We start from the raw sequence: 27,888 nt of genomic DNA on the forward strand, positions 1-27,888 counted from the left end.
AGAGAGAGAGAGAGAGAGAGAGAGAGAGAGAGAGAGAGAGAGAGAGAGAGAGAGAGAAAAGAGATTTACCTTTAATTAGGAAAATTGGAAGCGCGGAGTCCGAGCGCCAGCGTTATCCCACCTTGTGGCGCAGCGCCGCACGACGTCCCGACACCGCAAGGATTCAAAAGTGCAAGGCTCAAGTCTAAGGGAGTCCTCTCTCGATCTCTCTCTCCTGTCTGAGCAGGCAATAGAGGACGGCGCGGGTGAAACATAATTACTGAAGTGAGGAGGCTGTGCAGGCTCGAGCAGCCCACACTCACTCGTGCTCGCCGTGTGCTTTTGCCTCAACTTACCCCATTCTGCCGCAACCCTTTCTTATTCTTACCCCGGCTGCTCGCCCGGTTGCGCTCGTTGGTGCAGACCCGTGCGCAGTTGTAACTTACTTCTTGCGCCCTCTATTCTCACACGACCCCCCTGCTCACACTTTTAACGCTGCACAAACCACCACCGCCACTCCCGCTGTTCTACGTCACCCTCCCCCCCTCCCCCCACATACGATGCTCCCACGGCCCACCTTGTTGATTCTATTTGTGTTGCTGTCAGCCAGTGTCACCCCGCGTGGTAAGCCGCACCACCGGCGGGGCGGGGGCGGAGCAGGGCCCCCGATGGCTGATGACAATGAACAGACTGCCGTTCGGTTTGCCTCAGCGCACTGCTCTCTCCCTCTCCCTGCCCATCTCTGTCTCTACTAATTATCTTCATTCCCTTCTCTCTCTCTCTCTCTCTCTCTCGCTAGCACCCACCCGTGCCTTTGCTGCACTAGACAACATTTTCCCGATACCAGAGTGCTAATTCCTCTCGACTCGTGAGGCCGGTGTCCAGCTGGGCGCGCGCCGCCTGGCAGCCCTGGCAGCAGCACCAGCAGGCTGGTCCAGCAGCGCGCCCTGCCTGCTGTAATACATCTCCAGGGGCACTCGGGCAAGAATCTCAGTCTTCCATTGAGCCGGGCGGGGCGCGCCTGGCGGGCCGCTGCTTCAAGGCTGCTGCCGCTGCTGCTGCTGCTGCAGCCCGCCCGACCCTTTGGCGCTCCTCACCCCACCGGATAAGACGAGCTCCAAATTAATATCTCAAGTTATGCGGCCTCCATAGGTCCAGCCGCCAGGCCCGCCCTCTGCGCTGTACTTATACTGGCCAGCCGGGGCAGGCGCGGCCGGGGCAGTCACCGCGGCGGGGCGGGGAAGACCAACGGCCTGCCTATACCAATCGCGCCCGATGTGAAAACATGACGCGACATCGATAGCGCATTTTATTCGCACTCCTCTTTTCTGTTTGTTTTTTTAATTTTATTTCCTCTTAAAAGAAGAAAATCCGAATACTTTTAAGGGAAGAAAAGAAGGAAAACGACACCGCGTCTTGGGAGGGCAAACATCGCCTGGTGCATTCGCCCCCAGGGCCGCCACCTCGCCACTTGTGCCAATCTGCTAAGGATTGCAGCGCCGGCCGGCCGGGCCCCGCCAGACAATGAGATCTTATCCCCAAGCCCCCGCCCGCGCCACCTCGCCCCAAGAAGCAGACATCGTTTTGTTAATTTTTTTCCCTTTTTGCTCTCAATTTTTTTGCCCCCGGCCTTTTCCACCCCGCACAGCACAGCACCAGCAGTCGTCATTGGCGGCATCTTTGCATACAGCGTTGTCATTAAAAGTCTCCGAGTCGCTGAGAATTGATCATTGTGGCGCTAAGAGGCCCCCGTCCGGCCCGACCGGCGCAAACAGCAGGGGGAGCGGGCCGGGGGTGCGGGCCGGGGGAGCTGTCACTCACCCAGTCGTTACGTCCAATGCTCACGTCATTTAAACTTATTTCCTCTCGCAGCGGACGCGACCCAACACGCCCTCGCCCTCCTCCCCCCTCTCTCTCCTACTCGTTGTTAGTGTTCGGTAATTTTATTTACGTGTTCTAGAACACTTTCCGTACTGCAAATAAATTATACTTATAAATGTGCGCCATATTCATACGGCCAAGACGGCCAAGACCTTTCGCCTCTGAAAACGGTATAGGAAAACAAAGTTCGACCGTTCAGAAGAACAACAGCGTACCTCTAAAATGTGAGGTCACGTTTTGAAGGTACGCGGCTGTTCTTCTGAACGGTCGAGTTGTTACCCACCCGTTTTCCACTCGTTATTGAAGAAGTAATAATGACGTTTTGTATCGGCACGTCCGGAAAAATAAATGCGGAATCCCACGCCAAACCGGTATAATAATCATTACTTTCTCGCCCCCGGGGCACAGGACAAGAGAACAAATCACGGTCCAGTCGGGTCGGGGGCAAGGCCTTGTGATTGCTGTGTCCGTGTCGGACTAAGTTGTTAGGAGGGGGGGCGGTGGGCGTGGCGTGGCGCGGTAGGACGTGGCATTCAAGTCTGTGCCGTCTCGTCCGGCATGCGGCTTGGATGTCCACATTCGTCTTGTTGTCAAGTTTCAAGTTTTATTAGCAAAGTCTCGTCGGCGACATGACTCACTGCCGGTCACGTTCCTCGAGATCCACACCCCGCCCCGCCACCTCATTCTCTCACGATTCCGAAAAGTTTATGGTCACACGGGCGGCACGCTGCCTCCGCTCCCTTCTGCTCCTCCGCACCCGCGTCGTCCTCCTGATCGACGCTCCGAAAACCTTATTCTCTCGCTGTTGCTGATGCTGGCGGTGGTGACCTCGTTTCGACCGCGTCGCGGTAAAAATAAATGTCTGAGTTTTAGTGAGGAAGAAAGGGACAATCTTTGAGGAGTTCTCATAATTTGAGGATGTGTCTCACCAAAAAAAAAAAAAAAAAAAAGGAAAATTCACGGAAATCCACACGTTTTTTAAGGAGACTTCCTCTCAAAATCTGACAACTTTTCGTTGAAATTATGGGAAAACATCAAAATTTCTCCTTCTTCCGTAAAAATATCATATCATATCATTTAAACTTTGGTCGGCGCACTGCGGCTGCTGCAGCTGCCAAAAAAAAAAAAAAAAATCATTTGAAAAATTAATAATCAGCATTTGAGAGCGCGGATCTCCGCGGACCAGCCCGAACACGAGGCCGATAACACCACCGCGTCCGTGACGCGCGCTAATGGACTCGGACCCAACTCGCCAAATTCACCTCCCACATCGCTAATCTGGATGTCGTCTGAGCGCGGCGTGGCGCGGCGCTGCGCGGTCTCTGCGGGTCCTCCTCAAGGAGCCCGGGGTGTGGTGTGGCTTCCTCCTCGGCGTCCTGCTCAGCGTCTTACAAATTCTGCAACCGCAACCATTAAGATGATTGAGTTGGATCCAAGTAGTCCGGCGGCCCGGCCGGGGCCCGGCTCAAGGAGGCCCCCCGCCCGGTGTCGTGTGGTCGGCCGGCCCCGCCCCGCCCCGCCACGGCTAGCCGGCTCCTTTGGCGTCTCCTTTATTAAATAGGACATCTCAGGCTTTGGCGTGGCGTGGCGCGGCGTATTACCATCCTGCTGTATCGTATGCGTTCCGCATCGGGAGCACGGGGCTGCACGGACTGTGAGGGCGGCGGGGAGGGGCAGGGGGGAGGACCCGCCCACCACCACCACCACCACCACCACCGCCACCGACCCCTCGCCCGGCCAGCTCCTTGTGTTCCTCCAAGTTTGGAGTCAACGGCTGAGGCAAGTTCTTAGTACAACTTACAAATTCCACGCAGCACCCCACAGCAGCAGGGCGGCGCGGCGGCGGCGGTGGCCGAGGAGGTGGACGTCCACGACGAGCTCGACCGCGCGCCGGCCACCAACAACAACATCGGCGGGATGTGAGCTGCATGGGATGACCCCTGCTCCCTTGACCGCACGCTGCTGCCCCCGGCCCGCAGCGCCGTGTGCCCTTTGAGGTGGGAAGTGCTTCATTGGATACACGGGTTCGGAAAACAAGTTGGGGTCGGGGTGTGATGCAGCCGTCACGGCGGGAAAAACAAAGCTGGAATGCGTGACGTTACGAAACGCGATAAGAGAAATGAAATTAAACATAGGAAGAAGTTAAGGATTTAGAAAAAAACATTGCTGAACAAGCAGAGCTCAAAGCTCGACAGCGACAGAATTGGTGTGGTGTTGCACAGGAGTGGTGTATTGTTACAGGAGTTGTGTAATTTTCCACGAGGGTTGTGAAGTGCTCCACAATCGATCATCGATGAGCCATTTTTGCTTTAAATACTACATGCACACGATACAGTGCATACGGTTTAAGTGTGCAGGATATTTTTTTTCCCTTGGTACACTTATTCGGGGCGCACTAAAAATCTGTGCTGCTCCAGCGTGCCGTCGGAAGGGATATCAGCGCCGCGACGCGACGGCAGATGATACGCCCCGGCGTCGCGACGCGCGTCGCCTCCGACTTATTTATCTCCCCTCCCCCACCCCCGTTCTCTCTCTCTCTCTCTCTCTCTGTTCGTCTCTTTCTATGCCGGGCTTTTTATTTGTCGTCTTCCGATAGCGAGTGCATTTCAGCGTATACACGACGCCTGTCTGACTGTCTGTCTGCCGGCCCGTTCGATCCATGCGATGACGGGCTGGGAGATGGACAGACTCGATGTCTGGTGATGACGCGCAGAGAGAGAAAGGACGAAGGGGAGAGAGGGAGGGAGAGAGAGAGACGCACACTCGCTCACCCATCCCTTTCACTCACCCTGTCTCTCTCGTTCACGCACAAATCTTGATGACTGTAGTATGTCGATGTTTTTCATCCCCGCCGGAACACAAAACAATTGCGCACACTACGCACCACTGTGTATTTTTGGCGGCCTCTCCCTCCCTCCCTCTCCCTCCCTCTCTCTCTCTCTCTCTCTCTCTCTCTCTCTCTCTCTCTCTCTCTCTCTCTCGGCCTCGCCAGCGGCAGCGGCTCCTCCGGCCTGACAGTGTCCGGCGCATGGGACAGCGCGGGGACAGCCCAGGGTCCCGGCCACGCCTTGTCACACTCTTCACGCGCGCATCCCCCAGAGTTTTCAGGTCCAGGCGGGCCCTGCACGTCCAGACCGACCCCGTTTTGTTTGACGTGTTTCCGTGGGGCGCGGTGGCGACTCGGGGCGAGGCGGGGCGGGGCGGGGCGGGGCGGGATGTCACGCCGCTCCTGTTTTGAATGTGGCCGGAGCCTAGCCCCCCCGCGCAGACATATATCCGCCCCGCCTCGACATCCTAGCGTCTGCCCGCCTGCCTGTTTGCGGCACCCTCCAGTGAAAGTTATAACTACGTTGAAGAACAAGAAGGCCATTCAGCACAGAAACACAAAAATATTTTGCAAGTGATGGTAAACAATAATAAAATCGGCACACCAGTGTGTATAATACAAATCGAAATGGCGACCCCTTTCAGAAGCGCGCCCATGTACTCAAAAGTAAATTTATTTATTTTAAAAGAGCATATGACAGATTCTCCCCCTTTCGCCGTAAAAATCTGCCGAGGTCCGGGCGGGCAGCGGGTGATGTGTGCCCGGCGGCGGAGCAATATGCCTAAGTGTATCTCTGCGAAGGTCCCGCGGAGGTGCTGCAGGGGGTGCATCGCGCCGTCAGAGGCCCGACCGGGAGCGACAAGTCAAACTCTTGGGTTAAAAACTTACACCACACAAACAAATCGCACTCGACACATCCGACAGTACAAACCCAGCAGAAAGGTATTCTCACGGACACCATTAGCCCAGGAACATTAGACATTTGACCCCCCCAAAATTCGCAACAGCGGGGAACTTTTAGGGCTTATAGTAGGTGGTCCTGGGAGTACTCCCACGGAGTTCCCCTAAAATCGGTCCATGCGTTCACCCGTGACGGGCGTTCAAAGTCCGCCATTTTGGATTTCTGCACCGTAATGGTTTTCCGGACATAGCTCCTAAACTATATATGCTATCGGAGTGGGCAAGTGCTCATGCTCTTCCCCAAACTGAGCGCTACAAAACCATGTGGTCGTATTTTCATGATATTTTGTTTTTCACTTCAAAAATCATGAAAAAAGTCCAAAAACTATTTTTTTTAAAGTTCAACTTTTTCTTTGCGGCTGATTTGTGGGCAAACGCGTAACTGGATCGAAAAATTGTGTCCTCTAAACGTTGTAGAGCGTTTCCTGACGATTCAGAATCACCTATAGATGTTTAAGTTCCCACTCTCCTTCACTGCTAGAAGGGAGCAAACGTACCAAGCGGCAGCGTGTTTTGGGGCTTGTTGGTGACCGGCTCCCATAAGGCTACGTGTATTTTGTAGAGCAGACATCGCTTCTAGCAACGTCTTCTCACTTTGCATGCCTTCTCTGTGTGTCCCAATTATTAAATTGACAACCCGAACCGATCGGTCCGACGGTCCGCAAGGGTGAAATCAGCCCCTTCAGAATTGTATGCATTTCCCCTAAGGCGCAGATAGGCAATCCGCACGACTTTTGAGGATTTTCTTCTATTTTCGGCTATAAATGACCCGTATTGTTGTATTGTCGGTAGGGAGGCTATGTAAGTCGGTTCGTCAGGTTCCTATCTGAGTAAAAAAAATGCAGCACATAAAATTTTCACTTCAGACGTGCTTTTTGGACTTTGTTCGATTTGCGTGCACGCACGACTTTTGAGGTTTTTCTCCTAATTTCTGCTATAAATGACCCTAAATCGTATTGTATGATAAAGATTTTTTGTACGTTCGTTTGTTGAAGTCTCGGCGATGATTATTAGCATTCGTCTAACTTCAGCAGTCTCATACACCAGAGCCAATCGTCTGATGGAAATTGCCGTATACTTGCTGCAAGCAAATCGAACAAAGTCCAAAAAGCACGTCTGAAGTGAAAATTTTATGTGCTGCATTTTTTTTTACTCAGATAGGAACCTGACGAACCGACTTACATAGCCTCCCTACCGACAATACAACAATACGGGTCATTTATAGCCGAAAATAGGAGAAAATCCTCAAAAGTCGTGCGGATTGCCTATCTGCGCCTTAGGGGAAATGCATACAATTCTGAAGGGGCTGATTTCACCCTTGCGGACCGTCGGACCGATCGGTTCGGGTTATCAATTTAATAATTGGGACACACAGAGAAGGCATGCAAAGTGAGAAGACGTTGCTAGAAGCGATGTCTGCTCTACAAAATACACGTAGCCTTATGGGAGCCGGTCACCAACAAGCGCCAAAACACGCTGCCGCTTGGTACGTTTGCTCCCTTCTAGCAGTGAAGGAGAGTGGGAACTTAAACATCTATAGGTGATTCTGAATCGTCAGGAAACGCTCTACAACGTTTAGAGGACACAATTTTTCGATCCAGTTACGCGTTTGCCCACAAATCAGCCGCAAAGAAAAAGTTGAACTTTAAAAAAAATAGTTTTTGGACTTTTTTCATGATTTTTGAAGTGAAAAACAAAATATCATGAAAATACGACCACATGGTTTTGTAGCGCTCAGTTTGGGGAAGAGCATGAGCACTTGCCCACTCCGATAGCATAAATAGTTTAGGAGCTATGTCCGGAAAACCATTACGGTGCAGAAATCCAAAATGGCGGACTTTGAACGCCCGTCACGGGTGAACGCATGGGCCGATTTTAGGGGAACTCCGTGGGAGTACTCCCAGGACCACCTACTATAAGCCCTAAAAGTTCCCCGCTGTTGCGAATTTTGGGGGGGTCAAGGCCTTTTTTTGTCTAATGTTCCTGGGCTACATCAGCGACCGATGGATAGAGCGACTATGAAACCCCCGTGTGGATTTTTGTCCAGGAATGTAATGACAAGAATTGACATAAAAAACTTAACCCCCTCTTTTCCCTCGAAACAAAGACAAGAACGATAACGACGCGTCATGTCGCGAATGTGAGCCGCACACGCAGACGGAGTGTAACCCTTTCTCATCCCGGCAGCTCTCTCCGCTCGCACGACGGAAGCAAAAATAAGCTCTTAATCTCGGCGGGGCTAACGGGATAATAGGGCGTAAGCGACACACGACACGATAAAAAGACGGCGTGCGGGGGAGGAAGTCGCGGAGGAGGAGGCGGCCCCGCCCACCCCCTGGCCGTCGTAAAGCGCGGCGGGGCGATGGAGACGCCGGCAGCGAGGGAAAGCGCGGCGGGAGCGCGGCGGGAGCCCGGGGCTAAATATATCACCGCGCGCCCGTAATAAACTCACCTATCACATCATTTGAATCGGTATGTGATTTTATGTTTTCCGTACGCTTCCTTGAAGGAGGAGGGAAATAAAGGGGCGCGCAATGGAATGGCCCCGCCCGCCCTGCGCTGCTTGCGCGGCCTCGCGCTCCTCCAGCGATCCGCCTGCTCCCTTTCGGCGTCGAAATGGCCCCTTTTATCCACGGCACGCTGGGCACGACGCGGCCGTGGCGCCGCCGCCGCCGAGGCAGCCGCCCCGCCCGTGCGACACATGTAGCAATCAGCTGATGGCGTGTAGCGCGGCTGTTTTACAAGGAGACCATTCCGCGCGTCGAGGCGGCCTAGAGCGGCCCACACGAGGCGGACGCGGCCCCAACGATATTTGCGACCGGAGAGAAATTTGCACGAGAGAAGATTAACGATATTGCAAAATAAAAGCTAAATAGAAAAAACTAATTGTATAGCAATGCGGTTACCAGTAGCTACATATTCACCTGTCACTAAGAATTTGGCTACCTGGCTAAAATTTTATAGGCGTGTGCTTTAACATTTAGTTACGTAACCAAAAACAAGGTTAATTTTTTTAGCTATATGACTAAATAATAAGTATTCCTCATTTCAGCTATTGGGTTAGCAATCATTTTTTACCGTGTGTTTGTTTGGGTGAGCGCAGTACCAGGTGATTCAGAGAAGACGCAGATGCGGGCGGGCTTGCCTATCCTCGACTCGGCGGGCGCACGGGTCCAGGTCTGGGGAGAGGTTAGGAGGGGACCCGTGCGCCCGCCGAGTCGAGGATAGGCAAACCCGCCCGCACCTGCGTCTACTCTGAATCACCCGGTACATCAGGAAAAAATTCTCAAGTAAACACAGGATAATCGTGAAAAAAATCCGAGGAAAATCCAGGTGAGAATGTGGAGCCATGGAGCACGGCTGCACGGCATTGCCCCGCCCCGCTCCTCTCCCTCTGCACACAGTAGCGCGATTTCCCTCCGCGATTTCCAACCCCAATCTTTTTGGCACGAGCGGTGAGTCAGTCATACGTGACGCGCGCACCGCCGCTTGCAATAATTGGCAATCATTATTATTACCACCACCACATTTTTTTTTATTTTCCACCCTTATTCAAGATTTTTCTCGTCTTCCGACGACGACGGTGGTGGTTTCGCGAAAAGGGGGGCGAATGGCTCACAATTTATTCCTGCCCTTGCAGCGCTGCCATGAGCGAGGCGCGCCACCAGACCTGGTGTGCCGCCCCGCCCCGCCCCGCCACACGATACGCCGGAGCGTATCCATCATGTGAACGACGTTCCGCTTGGAGGCGCTCAACGATCTTCCAAGAAGGCGGCAGTATCGGCGCGGCAGTGCAGTGCCGCCTTCAAAATCTAGAGGTCTGCAAACCACCAACAGTTTTTAACAACAATCTAGGAATAAGAGATTTGGGGCTGGGAGGGGGGGGGGGGACTCGTATCTAGACCTTGTCCAGAGAGCTTCACCAGGAGTAATAAGTATGATTTTTATTTAAATTGACCCCATATTATTTTTCATTATTGAAAATTGTGCTAAAAAATTTAAATTGATTGGCGACTACACACAAACTATGCTGCACAAGCAAGCACTAACACCAGAGGAAAAAACAGTGAGGAAAGAAAGTAGTACACCACTCTACCACTCTACACCGAGGGAAGAAAATCCTTGCAGCTTGCGCTCTCGACAAGTGCGTGCGAGAGAGAGAGAGAGAGAGAGAGAGAGAGAGAGAGAGAGAGAGAGAGAGAGAGCGCACGCCTTGGGACCTCAAGTCGCCTGCTGCCGCGCGACTTCCTTCCCAACATTAGACGCATCCATTTTTCAGCAATTTTAATTAATTAGTTTATTAATTAATTAATTGAGAGGTATGTGAGGCGGATAGTGGGGCGCCAGGCGCCGCGCTGGGAAAGTGAGTGCACTCGGGGGTCTTAATTCCTGCCGCCCCCCTCCCGTCCCGCCCCAGCCGCAGCCCCGCCCTCGCTGCTGCTTTCCCTCCGTTCCATTCTTAGCGAAATTTCATGAAATTATTAAGAGCCGAGAGGCGTTTTTCTTGGCCGCAGCAGCGTTGTGGCGGCTGCTTCTCGCATTTTCTACGCGGGATGTGTGCGCGGGGGCGCGGCGGGGCGCGGCAGGCCAAGGGGTTGTGGCTTCAGCCCCGGGAGGGGTAGGAAACCGCGGGGCACAGGAAACGGGGGACGGGGCGACGCGGGGGCGGGGCAAGGGGGCTTTCAGCTGGATAGTTTCTTTCAGTCCCTCCGCGACCACCAACGCCGCCACCGCGCCTAAGAAATGCGGCAGCGCGGTGGGAGCGGAGGGGCCGCGGAGAGACAGACAGGGAGGGAGGAAGGGGGGGAGGGTGAGAGAGAGAGAGAGCAAGAATAAGGGGAGGGGTTTAGGGATCTCAAACACGCTGGGCATGCCCAGAGAATAATTTTTCAGTGTTGCCTTATCGGACCAATATTGAGGCACATGAAATAGTTTTGAAATCACTAAATTACTGCCCGTTGGAAGTAGTCGGCGGATCGATGCTGCCCCCTCGATAAAGTGGTGGGCAACTGCTGGACACTGACACACAGCAGGCGACTGACAGGCACCGTTCGGCAGTCAGTGCGCGTCTGCTATGCACGCAAAAAAACAACAAAACAAACCATTGTACCAAAGACGAGAGTTGCACCTCCAACATTTTGTTTTTGAAATGGCTTCAGGAAGATAGGATGCTATTCCAACGACTACGATATGCTGGCTCAACGACATGGTCGGTGGCACAACCACCGGCTATCATAGGGTTAGCAGCATCGCGTCTTTGGACCAACAACCCGGCCACAAAAAACAGGACTGGCGTTGGAACACTGATTTTTTTTTAGTGTGGCGCAGGTTCAAGCCACCCTCCTTTTTAAAAGTTTCTCATCAAACGTTGTAGACAGTTTACTCATGTGCCGTATGGTGGCAGGTAGCCTTTCAACATCCTCACACAGGAGAAAAACAAAGGTAGGAAAGAACGAGTTCTAATGCAAGTCATCAAAAACAAGCACCCATGGAAACGCATTAAAACTACATTAAAGGTGTCAACATGGATGCCTTTACACATTTTTGTGCATTTGCAAAGGCATTTTAATTTATTCCCACCTTTATTATTTACCCTGTGCACTCACGAGTACTGGGTGGCATATTTGAATACGCTCCAGTTTTGAGAGTTTCGACCTTGGGCCATATTGGGTAGGGTGGTGTATGCAATGCCACAAAACCGGAGCGTTTCCAAAAATACACCCGGTACATCATTGAGTTCTTCGGCATGACTCGGCGTGCCTATGATGCGGGCCCTGGGCGGCGAGGGCGCTGCCAGCGCTGCAGGGCCTCAGAACAGCACACCGTCGGCCTAATTAACAAAAATTACAGAGAGAAACTAAATATCCCCTAGCGCAGCTCCACGATCCCCTGCCGCTCTCCCCGGCGGCCCCGGCCCCGAACACGGAGCCGTGCAGCGTAGCGCCTTCGTTTGCTATTAGACAAATGTTGACACTCTTACATATCTCGTTCGCCAGGACCGCGCCCCGCCCCACCCCCGCCCGCTCGCAGCGCCGCGTTGGGCGGGCTGGCGGGCAGGGCCCCGGGGAGAGGGGGCGGGGTTACAAGTTTACGGTTCCGAGCTAAATTTCATTAGCTCGTTCTTCTAAATATTATGCTCTGCCTCGGAAGGCGATCACCCCCCCCCATCCCCCCCGGTCTCTCTCCCCTTTCTACCGCCCGACCCGGTCAGGATTCGTTCACGCGCTCGACCACTCTTCAGAAGACTACAACAGTGGTTGTACTGCTTGGTGAACACTATACTTTGATGATGCAATAATTCTGGTCGGCTGAGCGACAGCAAAGCCCATCGCGCGCGCGCGCGCGTGTGTGTGTGTGTGTGTGTGTGTGTCGGTAATCACGATAACTCGAGAACGGATTGAACTAGCGACCTAAAATTTTCAGGTTTGTTTCAGAGTCGTTTTGTATCACAGACGTTCTAGACCCTCGACACTTCTTGAAGATGCGATTTTAACAACACACTTGTTTATCCAGTGCGGTGCTAGTGCAAAGACATACAAGTAGTGTAGACTTTGCAGACCGGATTATATTTCAAATTATCAGTGTGTGGCTCTGTCGACCCATCAGCGCCTTCCCTTGCCTTTTTTGGGTGGGCTTTTCTTCCCCGACGACCCCCCCGCCTCGTAGTGCACGCCGCCAACGACAGTGGAGTGACCGTCGGATGTGCTCGGTTTCCCTCCCGTCGACTTCTGGCCCAAGCGGCCCGAGCCCGACTTGTCCAGGGTGCCCGTGCTCTTGGTCGCGCCCTCCCCTATGCCGTGGTACTTGACGAACTTGTTGCCCTCGGAGCGCTTGATGATCGTGTGGGGCTCGCCGAACTCCTCCTCGGCGAACGCCAGCGCGATCTGCATGTAGTAAGCATACGGGATATAGCATGATTTAGCATGTACATTATTAGCACAACCCTCATTCTATTCGAAACTTAGTTTTAAAACTTTTCTTGCTTTGCAAATCAAACTGTATAGTACAGGATGTCAGTTCTAGCTGCAAGACTAGAGTTCTGCAAAACAAAATTATCGCCATGAACAAAAATGAAATTTCTGAGGACATCCACCATATTCGTATTAAAATTGTCTTTCGAGCCTATAAGTAATGGGTTGCGATTTATATTAAAACGCGTACATTCACTGAAAATGATTTCCACAAATTCATTTCCTATCGCATAACCTGTTTTAATACAAATCGGAACACTGTGTGCTCACTTGAAATATACTTATTAGGACAAAGAAGATCTTCAGAGTTAAAATTTTTGTTCATGGTTAGAAAATTGCAGATTTGGACCGTGCGCTTACCACAAGGACCGACAGAGTGCAAAGGACAGCGGTGAAGCGGGCCATGGTGTCGTTATGTCGGAGAGGTTATTAGGTCGCCCTTATATATCTGTTCACATTAGTGGCCCAGGTTAATGGTAATTGAAATGCATAAACGCGGGTCACGACAAGCCGACTAAAACTTGCTTCGTAATTCGAAAATAAAACACCTTTTATTCGATTTTCCTGCCAGAGTCGTAAAACGGAAAGAATAATAATAGCAGCCCGGCCGTGCACACGCTAAACACGTGGTTTCTACAAAGCTACCGAGAAATTGTCTAAATGAATGAGCCACGTGTTTAGCCGTTCCAGGAAACCTAGAGAAGAAGTGTTTTCACCGTGCGGGCGTGCACTGCTTTTCACTTAAAATATTTACATTTGCACATTAGTTATACAGTATGGGTTATAACTAGAATTACGGCAAAAGGTGTGCAAAATCAAGACATTTCAGAGAGCTTCAGCAGCCACACACACCATTTTGCGGACTCCGATGTTTGGCTGAGCGACAGGGAAGCCTATTATTCCAGTGATGAACAAAAAGTTCCGCGCGCCTAGAAAATTAAACTAGCAACCTGAAATTTTGAGGGTCGTTTTGTTTCATAAAAGGACAGATCAAGTTCAAAGATTATCATTCTAGCTAAAACATTGACGTGTCAAAAAAATCGAAATCAAAATGCCCCCCCCCCCCAAAAAAAAACAAACAACAAACTATTGTTTGAAGACTTTCATCAAAGTAACTGGACGGTGTAGAGTCTGAAGGCCAAAATTCCGTCCGTTCGGCTCTATCTCTAACCGCTTGGGCACTAGATGGAGATTCCTACACGACAATGGCCCCAAAACAAATAAATGTTTTTCCTAAGATATTTTTGATGGTCTGCATTGGGGTAACTCGTCAAAATAAAAACCCCTTGAACAAAATTTTGTGACTTTTAAAGCCAAAGACCTCTTTACGTCTCTGTCTTTTGCCCGACTCGGGTGTCAGCGCCGCACGCCTAGGTAGATGTATGTCAGGCGCGTCGCAGCGTAACAGTGTTGGGTGAGATATATCGCGAAGCCTGTTAGGCGAGACGTGCCTGGCGTTGGCGTACATCTACCTAGTAATAATTATTGTAATATTTCACATGCAGTTTTTATTCCTTCAAGAAAATAAATAAATCCCCAAACTGACCCATTGGAATGTCTGTCGGTGCTGAGCCATCGGGATGCCATTTAATGAGCCGCCTCTGCACTTTCCAGACGGCTCAGCCTCACGGCTCAGCGCAAGCACTAATTAGCCCAGGGAGGGCTGGCCAGGCGAGCCGGGGGCCGACAGTAAGCTGTCACAATTAGACGCGCGCTAGATTCATCTGCCTTTTCTCTTTTTTCATATTAATTATGATTTTTTTTCTGACAAGTAAATATTCCACCTTTATTTTTCTGCACAGCGCCGCCTGTGCTGCATGCCGTGCACTTTGTGTACAGTCGCGAGCCCCGCCCCATCCACCGGTATAGCACGTTCTGGCCCGAGTGTGCTTAGGCTTGGCTTAGGGGTCGGCGGGGAAGGAAGGTAAGAGTTTCTCACAACTTTGCATCCATGGTTGGTTCTACGTAGCTTTCGGGTCCACCACCTCTACAACCGGCAGCAGCCGCAAGCGACCAGGGCTTAACTACACAGCAAATACGGACGTGGCAGGGCGTGGCGGGGTGTGGCGGGGCGCGCTAGCCCTGGAGGATGCTGACGTCGGATTTACATGCAGTCCGGCCGCACAACCACCCGGAGCGCCCTGGTTGAGATCGCAAAGGGTCGCGGAAGCAGACAACGGGTCCCTTTGAGCTCACCAAAGCCGAAAGGGTACAGCTGCAAGTGTGTGCGAAGGTGTTGCACGTTATATACTACACAACCATCATCAAATACGAATTAATAACAATACATTATCGCGAAACACCAAAACAATTGAACCACCTGCTCCATCATCGTTTCTTTGAGACGCACACATCGCTAAAAGTCAGAGCGCTCCAGCTTACCGACTACACAGGCACAACCGTCGCGGGGCGTGCCGGGGCGTGGCGTGGTGAGGCGGGGCGGGGCGCGTAGCGCGGCTTTGGCCATACCGAACGCCCAGAACGGCATACCTTCCGGTCCATCAGTAATGGGAAAACTTTGGTCAGAATCTGCTGGTGATCGCTGAAACCTGGGGCCCTGCTGTGCGCTGCCTGTTCGGGGCGGGGCGGGCCGGTGGGCAGGGGCCTGGACCCGTCCGGTATTCCAAACTAACTCGCTACTATCGGCGGCACCGGCACCGCGGCCCGGCCCGGCCCGCAGCCACGCAGCGAGCGATAGGTGGGAGGTGAGGTATCACCCGAGAGTGCAGAGCAGCAAACCGGCACACGCAACACCAACTTATAACAAGTAAAATAAAATCTTAAAAAAAAGAGAAAAAAATTCTTACCAAATTATCATGAGGTGCGAATTCTGTTTTTTTGGGCGTGTGCGTGCAAACTGACCGTCGTCCGGCCTCGGATATTGAAACGTGAAGGATGTGGCGGCGGGGGCGCGGCCGGCGGCAGCCCCCGGGACGCTCCCTCGTGGCCGTACCCTTGTCCTCTTCTGACGGAATGACGTTTACGAATTTGGATGAGGAATGAAGGGATTGCCGCTGAGGGAGCCGGGGCAAGGCGCGTCTAAAGTGATTGGGGTCTTGAAGAAGAACACGACGAATATCTGAAACAAGAAAACAAAAAAGGGATAGAGAATACTTGAGGGTTGTCAGTAACGTGACAGCGTGGAGCATCAAAGATGCTAATATTTTGGGTTTTTCACAAAACAAAGTATAAATAACAAATATACATAGACGTATGTAAATAGGAAAGTGCTTTTACAAATTTAAATATAAATTTATTTATTTACGGTTTACAACAAATGAATGTGATCTTATGCGTTCCTTCACTACACAATTTCCACACACATCCCTAGGGCGGAAAGGGGGGAAGCGCCGCAGAGATGGCGGGGTCGGGTATATGGGGAGGAGAGCGCAAAACAGACCAGCGAGCGAGAGAGGGGGATATATGAAGGAAACAAAGCATCCGTGTGGAAGCAGCCAGCCCCCGACGGCAGAAGGCTTCGTTCTGTATGCATGCATTGTGCAGTGGGGACCAGTCGGGGACCGGCCGGGGACCAGGCGGCGAGAGGGCGTGTCGGTGCGCGGCGTGGCGAGGCGAGGCAGAGGATCAAGAGGTCGCGGACGGGGCTCAGCGACTGCCGTGGCCGTGCATGTACGAGTGAGCGTGCGCCAGGTGGGCGCTGGCGGATCACGCGATCCTTTTGTAGATGTACTCCACTGTAAAAAAGTAAACTCAGCATTTGCAACAGTTAACACCTCAAAACTGTGAATTATTAGAGTGACTTAATCCTACGGTTTACAGTGGATTTGCACATCTTGAAGTGTATTTTCTTACCGTAAACCAGAAAAAACAGAGCACAAAATTGTCAAGCATAAAATACAGTTTCTACGCTACGAGTTTGTAGCACTTTAGTAATATATTACAGTACTGCTCCACGCCAAATAGGACCGCCCGCCCGCCCGCCTCACTCGCAAGTAGGTGCGCATCCTGTCCGCTCCGTCAGCGGGCAACGGCGCGCGGCGGACGCGTCCAGGGTGACCCTGGCGGGCGAGGTGCGGCCGGGCCGAACAAGACGACGTCTACCCAAACTTGTCCCACAACTTTGACGTATTACACATGAATGGACGCGTCGCCGCCGCCGCTGGGCCTTGAGCCGCCACCGATGACCCCCGAGGATCGTCGGGTAGGCTCTCCCGCAGCACACCGCTGGCCCCCGCTTGCCTACCGCGCGCCTGCGGTACGCCGGGTAGGCACTCCCGCCACACACCACTGGCCCCCGCTTGCCTACCGCGCGCCTGCGGTACGCCGGGTAGGCACTCCCGCCGCACTCCGCCGTTTCCCGCTTGCCTACCCGTGCTCGCGTCGCGCCGGTCGAGCGCTTGCCCGGCGGGCCCTGACGCGTCGCGCTGGGCCGCCCCGTCCCGCCCGCGCGGCGCCGCCATGCCAGCGGGTCGCGCCGCGGCGCCGAGGGACGGGTCCAGGTCCTCCAACTGTCCCTAACTCCATTTCTGGGACCGGGGCGCCCCCCCTCCCCCCCCCGCCAACTTGTGAATATTTGCCACTCGCCCGTGAAAACACGTCTCGTCTGTCGTGGCCCCGCCGCCCCCGTGGTCCCTTTGGGCGGACGGCCACCGCTACGGCCGGGGGTTCGAACACCGTCCCGCCACGATGCCTTCTCCCTTTCTCTTTATCTCGGTGTGACTGACTGCCTCGCCGGCACCGTCTCTATCCGACTCCAGATCACCCTCTCCAACCCCTAACCAACACCCTGGCTGGCTGCGGCTGTCTTGGCATGGAAGAAACTCGTTCCTTGTCAGCGGTGAAAATTTTAAGTGGTAAGTTGGGTCACAAGTGCAGCTCTGTCTCTTTCTTTCCCGCCGCGGCCCCCTGGCTCCCCCCGGCAGGCCCCATCCCTCCATCTCCTCCATCTCTCTCATCCGGTGCCATTTCCGCCGTCCGCAACGTCTTCCAGTTCCTCTCCCGCAATTAATACCCAACTCTTTCCTCCTCTTTATCTGGCAGGGCGTCGCTAAGTGTCTCGGGGCTGCCCCGCCCGCCCCGCGCCGCCCCGCTCTCCCGGGGTGTCGCGCCACCCCATTAGGGGTACACGACTCGCTCCGGGGAGGAGGGCCAAAACAGGGGCAGAGGACAAAAAAAAAAAATACGTACATTTGATAAATCAGTGTCACATCATAAGTTTTGTGACAGAAAACAGAAGTTGTATGTGGTTGTAATTTGAGAACTGAGGAAAAAATACACACGTCAAAATGGCCTGCTGTATGGGGAATCTCGTAATGTTGAGGTGGAGACGAGGCCACCATACGTGTAAATACGGCAGGCATGATCCCCTCTCCCCCCTCTTTACGCTCCCCTCGTGTAACTCTTCCCTTTTGTTCCTCGCCTCCCCTAATGCACTTTCCGTTCAATTTTTGTGGACGGCCGGCTCCAACCCTTTTCCTCCTCCTTGTGCTTGTTCCCTTCAGGCTTCTCCCCCTTCCTCCCGTCTGCAGCCCCACCACGCCCCAGAGCGATGCGATGTCTTGTAACAGCGAGTTTAAGTCTTTCTCTCGGCCTTATTGGGTCTCTATGCCTTGAGCGTCATTTCCTGGGCGAAACTTGAGTCCCCCGGACGACGCCGACTCTCTGTCGCTGCGCGCCACGTCCATTCGGTGCGATCCTCTCCCTCTCCCCGACCGGCCATAACCTAATAGCAGCCTTCAAACTCATCTTCTTGGAGATGAAAAACGATACAGGCCCACCCGCACGCAAACCAATTATGCACGGTTAATGATATCCCTCTACCCTGGAAAAAATGAAATTACAAGTCTTAATTGGCCATTGCGGCGGCCGCGGGCAGAACTCAAAGGGATCGTCGGCCTCGCCGCGAGGCCGCGGGGCTCCACAAGATGAATACGCGTCCCGGGACGCTCCCGGCGGGGATCGAACCGGACTCCGGACTCCAGAATTCATGTTTTGAGATCCTCGATCTCCTGATGGGATTACTTCGAGACGAGCCAGGCGTTCACCATCCAAACGGCGATCGGCACCATGCCAAACTCGCATGGTCCTTTGGTCCTCCTCCAGGTGACGCTCATTTCATTGCATTTGACCGTGTTTCTAAGGTTTGTCGGTCTGCCAGGACGGTCGTACACCACCGAAACAGGTTAACTATATAATTTTATGAGAACATTTGATAGCCTTATCTGACCAAAAATGAATACATAAGGCATACAGTTGGAATGCTAAGAAATTGTTGAGGGGGCTAAGGATGTAATGCCTCTTTCTTAAAAGAATAAAATAAAATAATTAAAAACCTTGAATTGCTACAAAAATGTCAAATTTCACCTTTTGGACAGGGGGTGTTCTTGTCTAGGCACTCACGCAATAGAACTCACACAGGGTGCTAAATGGCGCCTTGTTTTTTTAGTGCAGCGAGCGAGTCTTCTGCACCGAACGTCCCGAACGTCCCAACGTCGTGGTGTCCCTTTCTCGGTGCGGAACGGTCCTGCTCGTCCAGGCGATGGATGATTTGTGTGTCGTCCATATGATGTCCTCTTTGTCGTGTCACGTACGTGCGGGCGTGGCGGGGTGTGGCGGGGCGTGGCGGGGCGTGGCGGGGCCCAGTCCCCGGGGGACAGGGGCGGCCACAAGGCACAAGGCGGCGCCGGCTGGACAGCAGATGTGGTTTTGATTACGCGCGGGATGCGCCCGTCCGCAGCGCCCGTCCATGTTTGACGAATTGCTTTCGGACGCGACCCGCACCATGGCGCACATGGCTTCGCAAAAATAGAAATCCTCCAAAAAAAGTCAACAAAGACGAGAACAAAACCGCCGCGACGGGTGTGTGCGAGTGTGTCATCAAAGATCATATCGGATCGGCCAACGAGTTATATTCAAGAACAGTAAATGATGCGATTAAAAATAATGTTCACTTTTATCGAACTGCACCCATAAAATGTTCTCTTTGTAGAAACGAAATTGCGCGAAGGAACTTCTTACTTTATTTTAAAAAGATTATTGGAACACATAAAAATCGCCCATGCTTGAGATACAATCAACAATTTATTTTGGCGAGGTTTTGGTCAGAGTGTCACAGTAAAATCAATTGCTTTGAGTCCAAGAACACTTTTAATGGCTGTAGAGCATGATAAATTAATTAATTCATAAACAAAAGAGGGTTGTCCGGGGTTGTCCGAGTTTTGTTTCCTGATGGTATACACGTACGTACACCAAGACCATATCTAATGCGGGAACAACACCTCGACGCGACCACGCGATAGGGGACGGGACACGGCCCGCTCCCTTCTTTTCCGTCCCATACCAGGGGCTGGCCGGTGGTGGCTGCGCCCCCATAAGTGGGCGCAAACGGGCGCCTTGACGGCCTTGGCGGGCTCCCTGGGGGCCTCTGTAGCGCCGTGCAGACGACACCTCCCGATATCCAATCGCCGGGCCGATACACACATGGACTCCAGCCGCCCACCTGCTGCTGGCCGCCCGCCCCCGGTCCACCAAATAACACTTTTGAATTATATCAACTGCCGTAATTATCATTTTATCCGTTTTTGTATTCCTTTTCTTTCTTTATCTACTTTTGAGTCTATTAACAAAGCCGCGACCTGCGAAATGTTTTCAAGTTGATCCTACCTTTATAATCATCTCAATCTTTCAGTGGACGCGCCCCTTGTTCCTTCAGCTCGCCGTGTTGTGCCCCAGCGATCTGTTAGCTTGTCACAGTAGTGATAAACATCATTTCTCTCTCTGTTGGTAATTAATGATTGCAATATGACAAGACCGCTTTACTTTGCCAGAGTGATCCCACTCGTATTTATTGCATCTCGTCAGTGAGTCGCGCGGCCCCGGCAGGGTCATTGCAGGCCCCTCAGTCCCTCTCTCTGCACCGTCAGCCCCCCGGCCCCACCCGGCCCCGCCAGGCGCGGCAGGACGCTGGCTAGCTTGGTGCCGCTGAGAGAGGAACTGCTCCCCAGGGTGAAATGCAGAGCTGACTAGGAGAGGATGTGTGGGGAAAAGGGGGGGGGGGGGCGCACTGGGAGCCGTTTGTTGTGTGGCCGGCCAAGATTTGCAGACGACATCAGTCGGACATACGCCACCGAACCCCCACCCCCACTAAAAAACGAATGAAAAGAAACATTATCGGCGTCACTTGGCTGATCAAAACTAAAACGTTTATTGGTAAAATCAAATCTAGAAAGACAATCTTCTATCAAAAGGGGAAACGTTTTTACGTCCAGTTAGTGAAATTCATGAAGAGACTGTCTAAAAAAGTGAACAACACACCACCGCCGGCTCCTTTCACGCACTTTTACTAGTTGCGGGTCACTTCTTTATCGCTAGGTTTTAGTCGAGGGGGTTTTATCTCGGCATTTTCGTGTACAGCAGACACTACTCCGTATTTCGCGTATTACGCTTATTACAGGGTATTACGAGGTATTACCGGTTGTTACAAGTATTACAGGGTATTACAGGGTATTACAGGGTATTACCGAGTGTTTAATTCTCTCTCGGTTTCAATTCACAGAAAAAACAACTATCGTAATTTTACGAAATTTTCTCGGTTAATTTTCTATTACGAAAACTACGTTTGTAACAAAAATATGATACGTCCTTTTTTTACGAATTGCGTTGTAAAATCCAAAGCTGCATCTAGGCTTTGTGAAAATTTGTTATAATTTTCGTCAAATTTTATGACGTTTAACCCCAAAATTTACATTCGATACGAATTATATTTCGCTTGTCCCTATTGCAAAGCACGCACGCCGCTCCGGCGCTGGCGAAACCACGCAACTCCGCGGAGCCTCCGTCAAAGCACGCACAGCGGTCCGGCGCTGGCGAAACCACGCAACTCGATTTTTGGGGTGATTTTTGAGACCTATACCGTTGGAAAGAGGGCGTTTCCCTCTTCCAGAATATATAGTTATCTCAGATTTTTTGAAAAACATCGATACGTGGTTTCGCCAGCGCCTAAGAACTTTGCGTGGTTTCGCCAGCGCCGGACCGCTGTGCGTGCTTTGACGGAGGCTCCGTGGAGTTGCGTGCTTTGCAATAGGGACAAGCGATTTGTAACGTTTCGTAAATTGACACTTACAAAATATTTTCGTAAATTATTTTTTACGAAGCATTTAGTACCATATTTTTTCCTAAAATCAGGAAAACTTTTTACAGTGTTCTGGGCGAGCACCCAGCAAGAAATTGAAAGTCGCCTCAACGCTGATTCGACGTTGAAGACGTTACGTTGAATTCGGACCTATGATGGTCAGGTCAGAATGAGGTTGATTCAACGTCGATCCATTTCCGGCTGGGGCATCACCACGCGTGCACCACCAAGGAGGAGAACGAGCAGGACACAAGCAGCTGCAAGCGAAGAGGAGGGCGGGGAGGCGAGGCGAGACCTTGAAGCAAAGTCTGCTCGAGGCCACGTCAGAAGTGATGCAGGGGGGGGGGGGAGGTGTTTCAAGGTCATTTCAAGTTTTCCGCCACTGTTCGGCCGCCGCATGAAAACTTACTTGTAATCCAGACAGTCTCCGCGCCTTCAGGTCAGTCCCCCCTAGGCGCAAGTACTTGGCTTGGCACTGCAACGGCACGTTCATTGACACTTTAGAGGAAATACATTATTGAAAAACATTCATTTTCTGATATATGCAAAGTAAAGGGGCATAAAGTGGAGCATGTCCGAGCGTCTGTATTATGTGAGAGACAGGAGCTGCAGCCCGCTGCACTTTTATTTGCGTATCGTGGGAAAAAAGAGAGGAACCACGGCGTGTCACTATCTGTTCTACCCCTTCCCCTTCCTCTCTCCGCCTCTCTCTCTGTCTTTGTCCTGTCTCTCTCACACTCTGTCTCCCTCTCTCTCTCTATCGCCACAGCTGCACAGTGTGTTTTTCCCCCGAAATGTGTCTTTGACATGAAAACCTTTTGATTAGCTGAGGCCACAAGGCGAGCGGGCCGTGCGGTCGGAGGCTCCGGGCGCGGCCACCCCGGCCCGCCCCGCCACAGCCGAGGCCAGGCGGTGACACCCGCGGCGTGTCACGCCCCCCGCTAATGCCCCCATCAGCATGGCGCCGTCACACGGTACCCGGCCAAGCATTCGGCAGGACAACCAAATGACAAAAATACAGTCATGAATATACCATATACAATATGACAAGAAATACAAAGAGACACTGTGAAAATTTTCCCCATAAAACAATTTGACTTGACTTAAATGATTTTTACTTACAAACTATGCTGTAAATTTGCAAACAGCGCACTCTTGGCAAGAGTGTTTCAAAAGCGCCGAATGTTCGATTCTCTTGGTGCTTGTGTTGGAAAAGTTTCATTTTGTGTCAAAAATGAAAACTGTGAAATCCGGAATTTTTTGGACAAAATTTAGAGGTCGCGCCAGAGGCTCGAAGTTTAACATTAGTTTCTTATGGGCTTCCATACCTAATATTGAAAAGCCAGCCTGGACTCCAAATTATTGGCCGCAGGTCAAAACTAAGACCATAGCTGTAATCTACGTTAAAAACCGAGTCTGACGATATGTTGCATGCAATTGTGCGACCTCTAGTTTAATTTTAGAAAAATGCTCAATTTTCTCATTTTACCCAAAATTGGGAAAATTTATTTCAAAATCTGAGGTGGTACGAAGTCATGCGATATGTCTCCAGACTCGGTTTTTGACGTAGATTACAGCTATGGTCTTAGTTTTGACCTCTGACCAAAAATTTGGAGTCCAGGCAGAATTTTCAATATTACGTATGAAAGCCCATAAGAAACCAATGCTAAACTTCAAGCCTCTGGCGCGACCTCTAAATTTTGTCCAAAAAATTCCGGACTTCACAGTTTTCATTTTTGACACAAAAAGAAACTTTTCCACAACAAGCGCCAAGAATATCGAACATTCGGCGCTTTTGAAACACCCTAACTCTTGCTTATCAAATAATTCCAAATCAATACGAATCGCTTGTACATTTAGTACAATTTCAGATTGTACATTCACTTCACATATCGACTTATCAAAGAAAATATTCCCGTAAATCTACGAATATTTTTCACAGTGAATAAGAAAACAAATATTAAAAATTTCAGACTGTTTTCCGCGCGCCCGCGTCACGGTCACGTTGCGGCGAACCCCTCTCCTCCTCGGGCAACTTTCGCCGTGGCGTCGAGTCCACCACGAACGAACGGGTTGCACAGGCCGCGAGGGGAGAGCGAGGCGGGGGTGGCTCGGCGGCGGTGGGGTCCTGAGGTCGCGGCTCAGCGCGGCGGAAGTGATCGGTGCGTCAACAAATCAGCGCCAACATTGAAATAATAAAAAAGTTGGGCGTCGGGCGGTCGCGTCTCCCTCGCCGCGCCGCCCCTCGTCACCTCGCCGAGCGCTAACGATATTCAAACTTCGCGCGGTCCCACTAGTGTCACTTTGTGTGCAAAACTGGACCGACTCGAATATATATAATAATAAAATAAAAAGTAGTGGCGAGGGGAGGAGGGGGCAATGCGAGGTGGCGGGGTGTGGCGATCATAAAACAAGCAGTTAGTTCGCCATGGCCATAAAGCTCCTCGAGGTCCGGTCTGCGGGACGAGGAGGGGGAGAGGGAGGGGGACAGACGATAATACCAGCGTGTCAACCGATGTTCGCCGCCCCCTCGATCAGGCGGCTCCGCGGGGCGGCGGTCGGTACCGCGGCTCTGGGTTCGACAGCCGACAGCCGCGTAAGCCCCTTCCTCTCTCCCTCATACTCATACCACACGTGTGTGCGCCAAGCAGGTGAGTTGCCAGGGGGCTGGGCTGGCGTACGCAAGAAGTACTTAAAAGTCTATTGCCGTAAAAGGGCGCGGCGGAGGGATCCCAATGCGCTGCCCTTCCTGAGGCACTCCGGGCTATGCGGCGGGAGACGGAAGGGTTGAGTCGAGTGTCGGCGGCGGTGACGGCGAGGGGGAAAGGCGCGCAGGAGGAGGGGGCCAGGACCTCCCAGCCTAATTGAAAGTCTCTCAGGCGAAGTATCTCCAGCGGGCGATACTTTTAATGTCACTACAGTTTAAACAGTCGGGCAGACTGGCGCGTTTACAGCGTTTACACATTTAGATGTGTGCCACCGATAGGTAACCTGCACGCGGCACTAACGCGCACGCGAATAATACTTCTGGCACTTTGAAAGCCAGTATGTTTGTTTTTAAAACGAACAGTAAAAACGAAAATCACTTTTGAGGATTGGAGCAATGACTTCAAATTGACCAATCACGCGTCTTACAGACCCTTTGGCCACGAGGACCAAACAGCTCAGCATATATCACGGGAAAAACAACGTCCATGTGAAACGTGGAACGTCTATCCAAAACTGCTCGTTTCTACCGTGATATTCTAAATCGAAGAGTAAAATTTTCAGAGGAAAATGTTGAGTTGGATGAGTGGATTGGATCTGGTACATATATGCTTATTTTCAGAGGAATGCATTAGATGATTTCACCCTCAAAAAAGCCGGTGCATGAAATCAAGTGCATTTTCTTGAAACGAGGGTGAGCATTCAGTTTATTCGAAGTGCATGGCTCTTGTTTCGAGAAAATTCACTTGATTTCAAGCACTCGTTTTTTTCCGGTGATTTCGACAAGGTAGTTTTTGGAAATCCTGATATTTTGAGTGGCGTTGCCGGGGGCATGACAGTGCGGGTCAGGCGGGGCGACGACAGGGTCGCGACCGAGTGATAATTAGTGTAAGCCGTCCAGGACCCCGTCCAGGACCGGACGGACCGGTTCCATTCATCTTGTGGGCGGGCGGAGGTGTTGAAGGGCCGGGCTGGAGGCAGATCGGGAGAGAGAGAGAGAGAGAGCGCCTTGAGGGGCGCCTCGAGGACCTTCGAGAGGAGCGGTGCCGCTGGCTGAAGCGCCTAAGAAACGCGGCCCGACGCGGCGCCGCCCCTCGGCCGCCGTCGTGCCCGGTGCAGCTTGATCCTGACAGGTCGGCGCGCGCAGCGCACCCTGTCATCCCCATGACCACCGTGAGCATGCCGACGTGTTGTGAGTGACTCGCACACAAACCACACACACCACACCCAACACCGCCAGCCACCACCACCACCGCCACCTTGCCCGCCCCGCACAGCCACGCCACGGCCAGCCGAGGTGGTGGTGCTTGATTAAACTTTGACAAGTTAAGGTTCCGTCTGAGGCTGATTTGAGCCGGATAAGGAAGTACACCAGACCAGCAGCAGCGCGTGTCGGCCGCGGTGGCGTGGCGTGGCGTGGCGTGGCGGGGGGTCGGCAGCGACATCGCGGCGAGCGGAGTCACCTTGTTAGCGATGCCCGACACATTATCGCTCTGTTTTCGGTTTTTAAAATGTCACAAAATAAATTTATGTTACTGTATTTTTAATGATCAAATTAATGGGAACCCCGATGCTAAATCGGCCGGGACACTGGCGAGCCTTTACCCCGCGGAACACTCCCCTCCCCTCCACCATTCCCACTTTCACCTTTCTCCCCCCATCCCTCTCTCCGGACCCAACCCCCGCCGCTCTCTCCTGAAGCGAGAGCGGCGGCCTTACCTCGCCAGCGCGCGCATCAATGGAAGCGAAGTTAAGGCTTTAATAAAGTTTTTCCCCGAGGTCCTTTCAGAGGCGAATTTCGGGTTGGATGCGAACGATTCATGCATGTAGGGGAGCGCGGCGCGCTGGCGGCGCTGGCGGCGGCGGCCCCCCCTCGCTCCGCCTCACCCGGCCCGACAGAAAGAAAATAATGGTATCTGGACGGGTGACGAGAGGACTGCCAGCTGCGAGGTGGCCGCCAGCAGCCGCGGGTCCACCTCCCTCCGCCACCAAAATGCGCGGAAGAAGTGTGTGGTGTGTCCCCCCCACAACTACGCTTTGAAGTGTTGTGTTTAATGCTGCGGAAAATAATGACTGATTATCTGCGGCCCCCAAGTGGCGCCCCTGGCCGCCCCCGCCGTCTTTGTTCTCGCCCCGAGCCCGAGGAGGCACCGCTTCCTCCACCTTTGGGTCGGCCGCGCGCGCTCGCTTCTTCCTCTTCCGCGCCCGACGGAGCTGCAAAGTCGCCTCTGCGAGAAGTAAGCAACGACGTAAAGTACGGAGCGGTCGTGGGTTTCAAGAGCTCACGAGACACTCCCACAGCACTGGTATCACCGCCTCAAATTTTTAGGTAACGTAGGAACTTTTGACCAAAAAAAACAACAACAAAAACAAAAACAAAACAAAAACGTGCGTTTGAGGGAATTATGACGAAAAACTAGATATAAAACAAATCTGCGGTCGGCCCAACTTCATTTCTACCTGCTAGGCTCACAAACCATCATAAATACAAAATCTCTAAAACACGAAAATGCGTCAACTTGTGCTTCGCGCATGCGCCAGAGAAAACTACGAATTTTCCCGAAAAAACAAAAACAAACGGGAACTTTGCGGGAAAATGTTTGCTGTGGGAAAGTGTTAATCCATTCAACACTTTTGAAGGTGTAACTCTCGGTAACACTTTCAAATAGTATCTAAGACAGTTGGTTGTGCACTTCCACGAGTGCACCCAGAAAACTGAGTTCTTGGATCAAGAACACTGTTCTTGATCACGGTTTCAGTCAAGAACATTTGCCTTGATCCAAGCAATTTTGACTTGGATCAAGGCAAATGTTCTTGACTAAAACCGTGATCAAGCACAGTGTACTTGATCCAAGAACTCAGTTTTCTGGGTGTGTGCTACTGATATAAGGGCACACTTTCGGAGCACAGTGCTTTCTAAGCGTCAAGTGTTCTAATGGTTCTAATTCCAAGAAATAGAGTTGCGCACTTGCAATTGTAGAGCCACATGTGTGCACCCCGTCGATGAGTGTCTTTCTTAGAACAGACATCTTGGCCAAGATCACTTTTAACCGAATCACATCGACGTCCCCCCGTGCAATCGACTCGAAAGGCGCGACATGTCTGTTCCTAGGCTGATGAAATAAGATTGGGTTCTCGCTCACGCTGCTTTCCCGCAGGAGCGCGAAGTTCGATGGGCCCACGACGAGTGTCTCACAGGTCTGCCATATGGCTTACGGCCTGCGTTAATCTCTGAGCATGCGCCTGCTCGGCGGCACCGCGGCTCGGCACGGCAGGCAGCCTCCGTGAGGATGTAGGCGTGCGCACACAGCAGCCCCGAGCGGTACACACATACTTTTCCCCGCGGCCTCGTATCCGGGCCTCCCCCCGGCGGGAAACACTTGGAGCGAGAAGAGGCGGGGGGTTTACCTGCAACATGCGTTGCCTCGCTTGCATGCCTATACGCCCTATTACAACTTTTTCTCTCCCCCCCC

General features: G+C 52.2%; 2 protein-coding genes across 4 annotated transcripts in view; both read right to left on the reverse strand.

Moving 5' to 3' along the window:
- Positions 1-3,128: 3,128 nt before the first annotated feature.
- LOC113205953 (uncharacterized) overlaps positions 3,129-27,888 on the reverse strand; it is a 197,224-nt gene continuing 172,464 nt past the window's right edge. For all 3 annotated transcript variants that reach the window (XR_008010883.1, XM_052265027.1, XM_052265024.1), the window contains 2 exons: positions 15,426-15,697; positions 3,129-3,257 (listed from right to left, as the gene is read on the reverse strand). Coding sequence is in view for 2 of the 3 variants with exons in the window: in XM_052265027.1 (XP_052120987.1) it covers positions 15,658-15,697 (40 nt within the window). In the remaining variant the exon portion in view is untranslated. The remainder of the gene's footprint in view (positions 3,258-15,425; positions 15,698-27,888) is intronic.
- Positions 12,193-13,035, reverse strand: LOC113206232 (uncharacterized). The gene is made up of 2 exons (XM_026422219.2): positions 12,979-13,035; positions 12,193-12,531 (listed from the first exon to the last, which is right to left on the reverse strand). The coding sequence occupies exons 1-2, from the start codon at positions 13,021-13,023 to the stop codon at positions 12,250-12,252; spliced, it is 327 nt and encodes a 108-aa protein (XP_026278004.1). The 5' UTR covers positions 13,024-13,035; the 3' UTR covers positions 12,193-12,249.

The sequence above is a fragment of the Frankliniella occidentalis genome, unplaced genomic scaffold (assembly GCF_000697945.3).
Source record: "Frankliniella occidentalis isolate FOCC.00 unplaced genomic scaffold, Focc_3.1 Scaffold2, whole genome shotgun sequence".
Taxonomy (NCBI): Eukaryota; Metazoa; Arthropoda; class Insecta; order Thysanoptera; family Thripidae; genus Frankliniella; species Frankliniella occidentalis.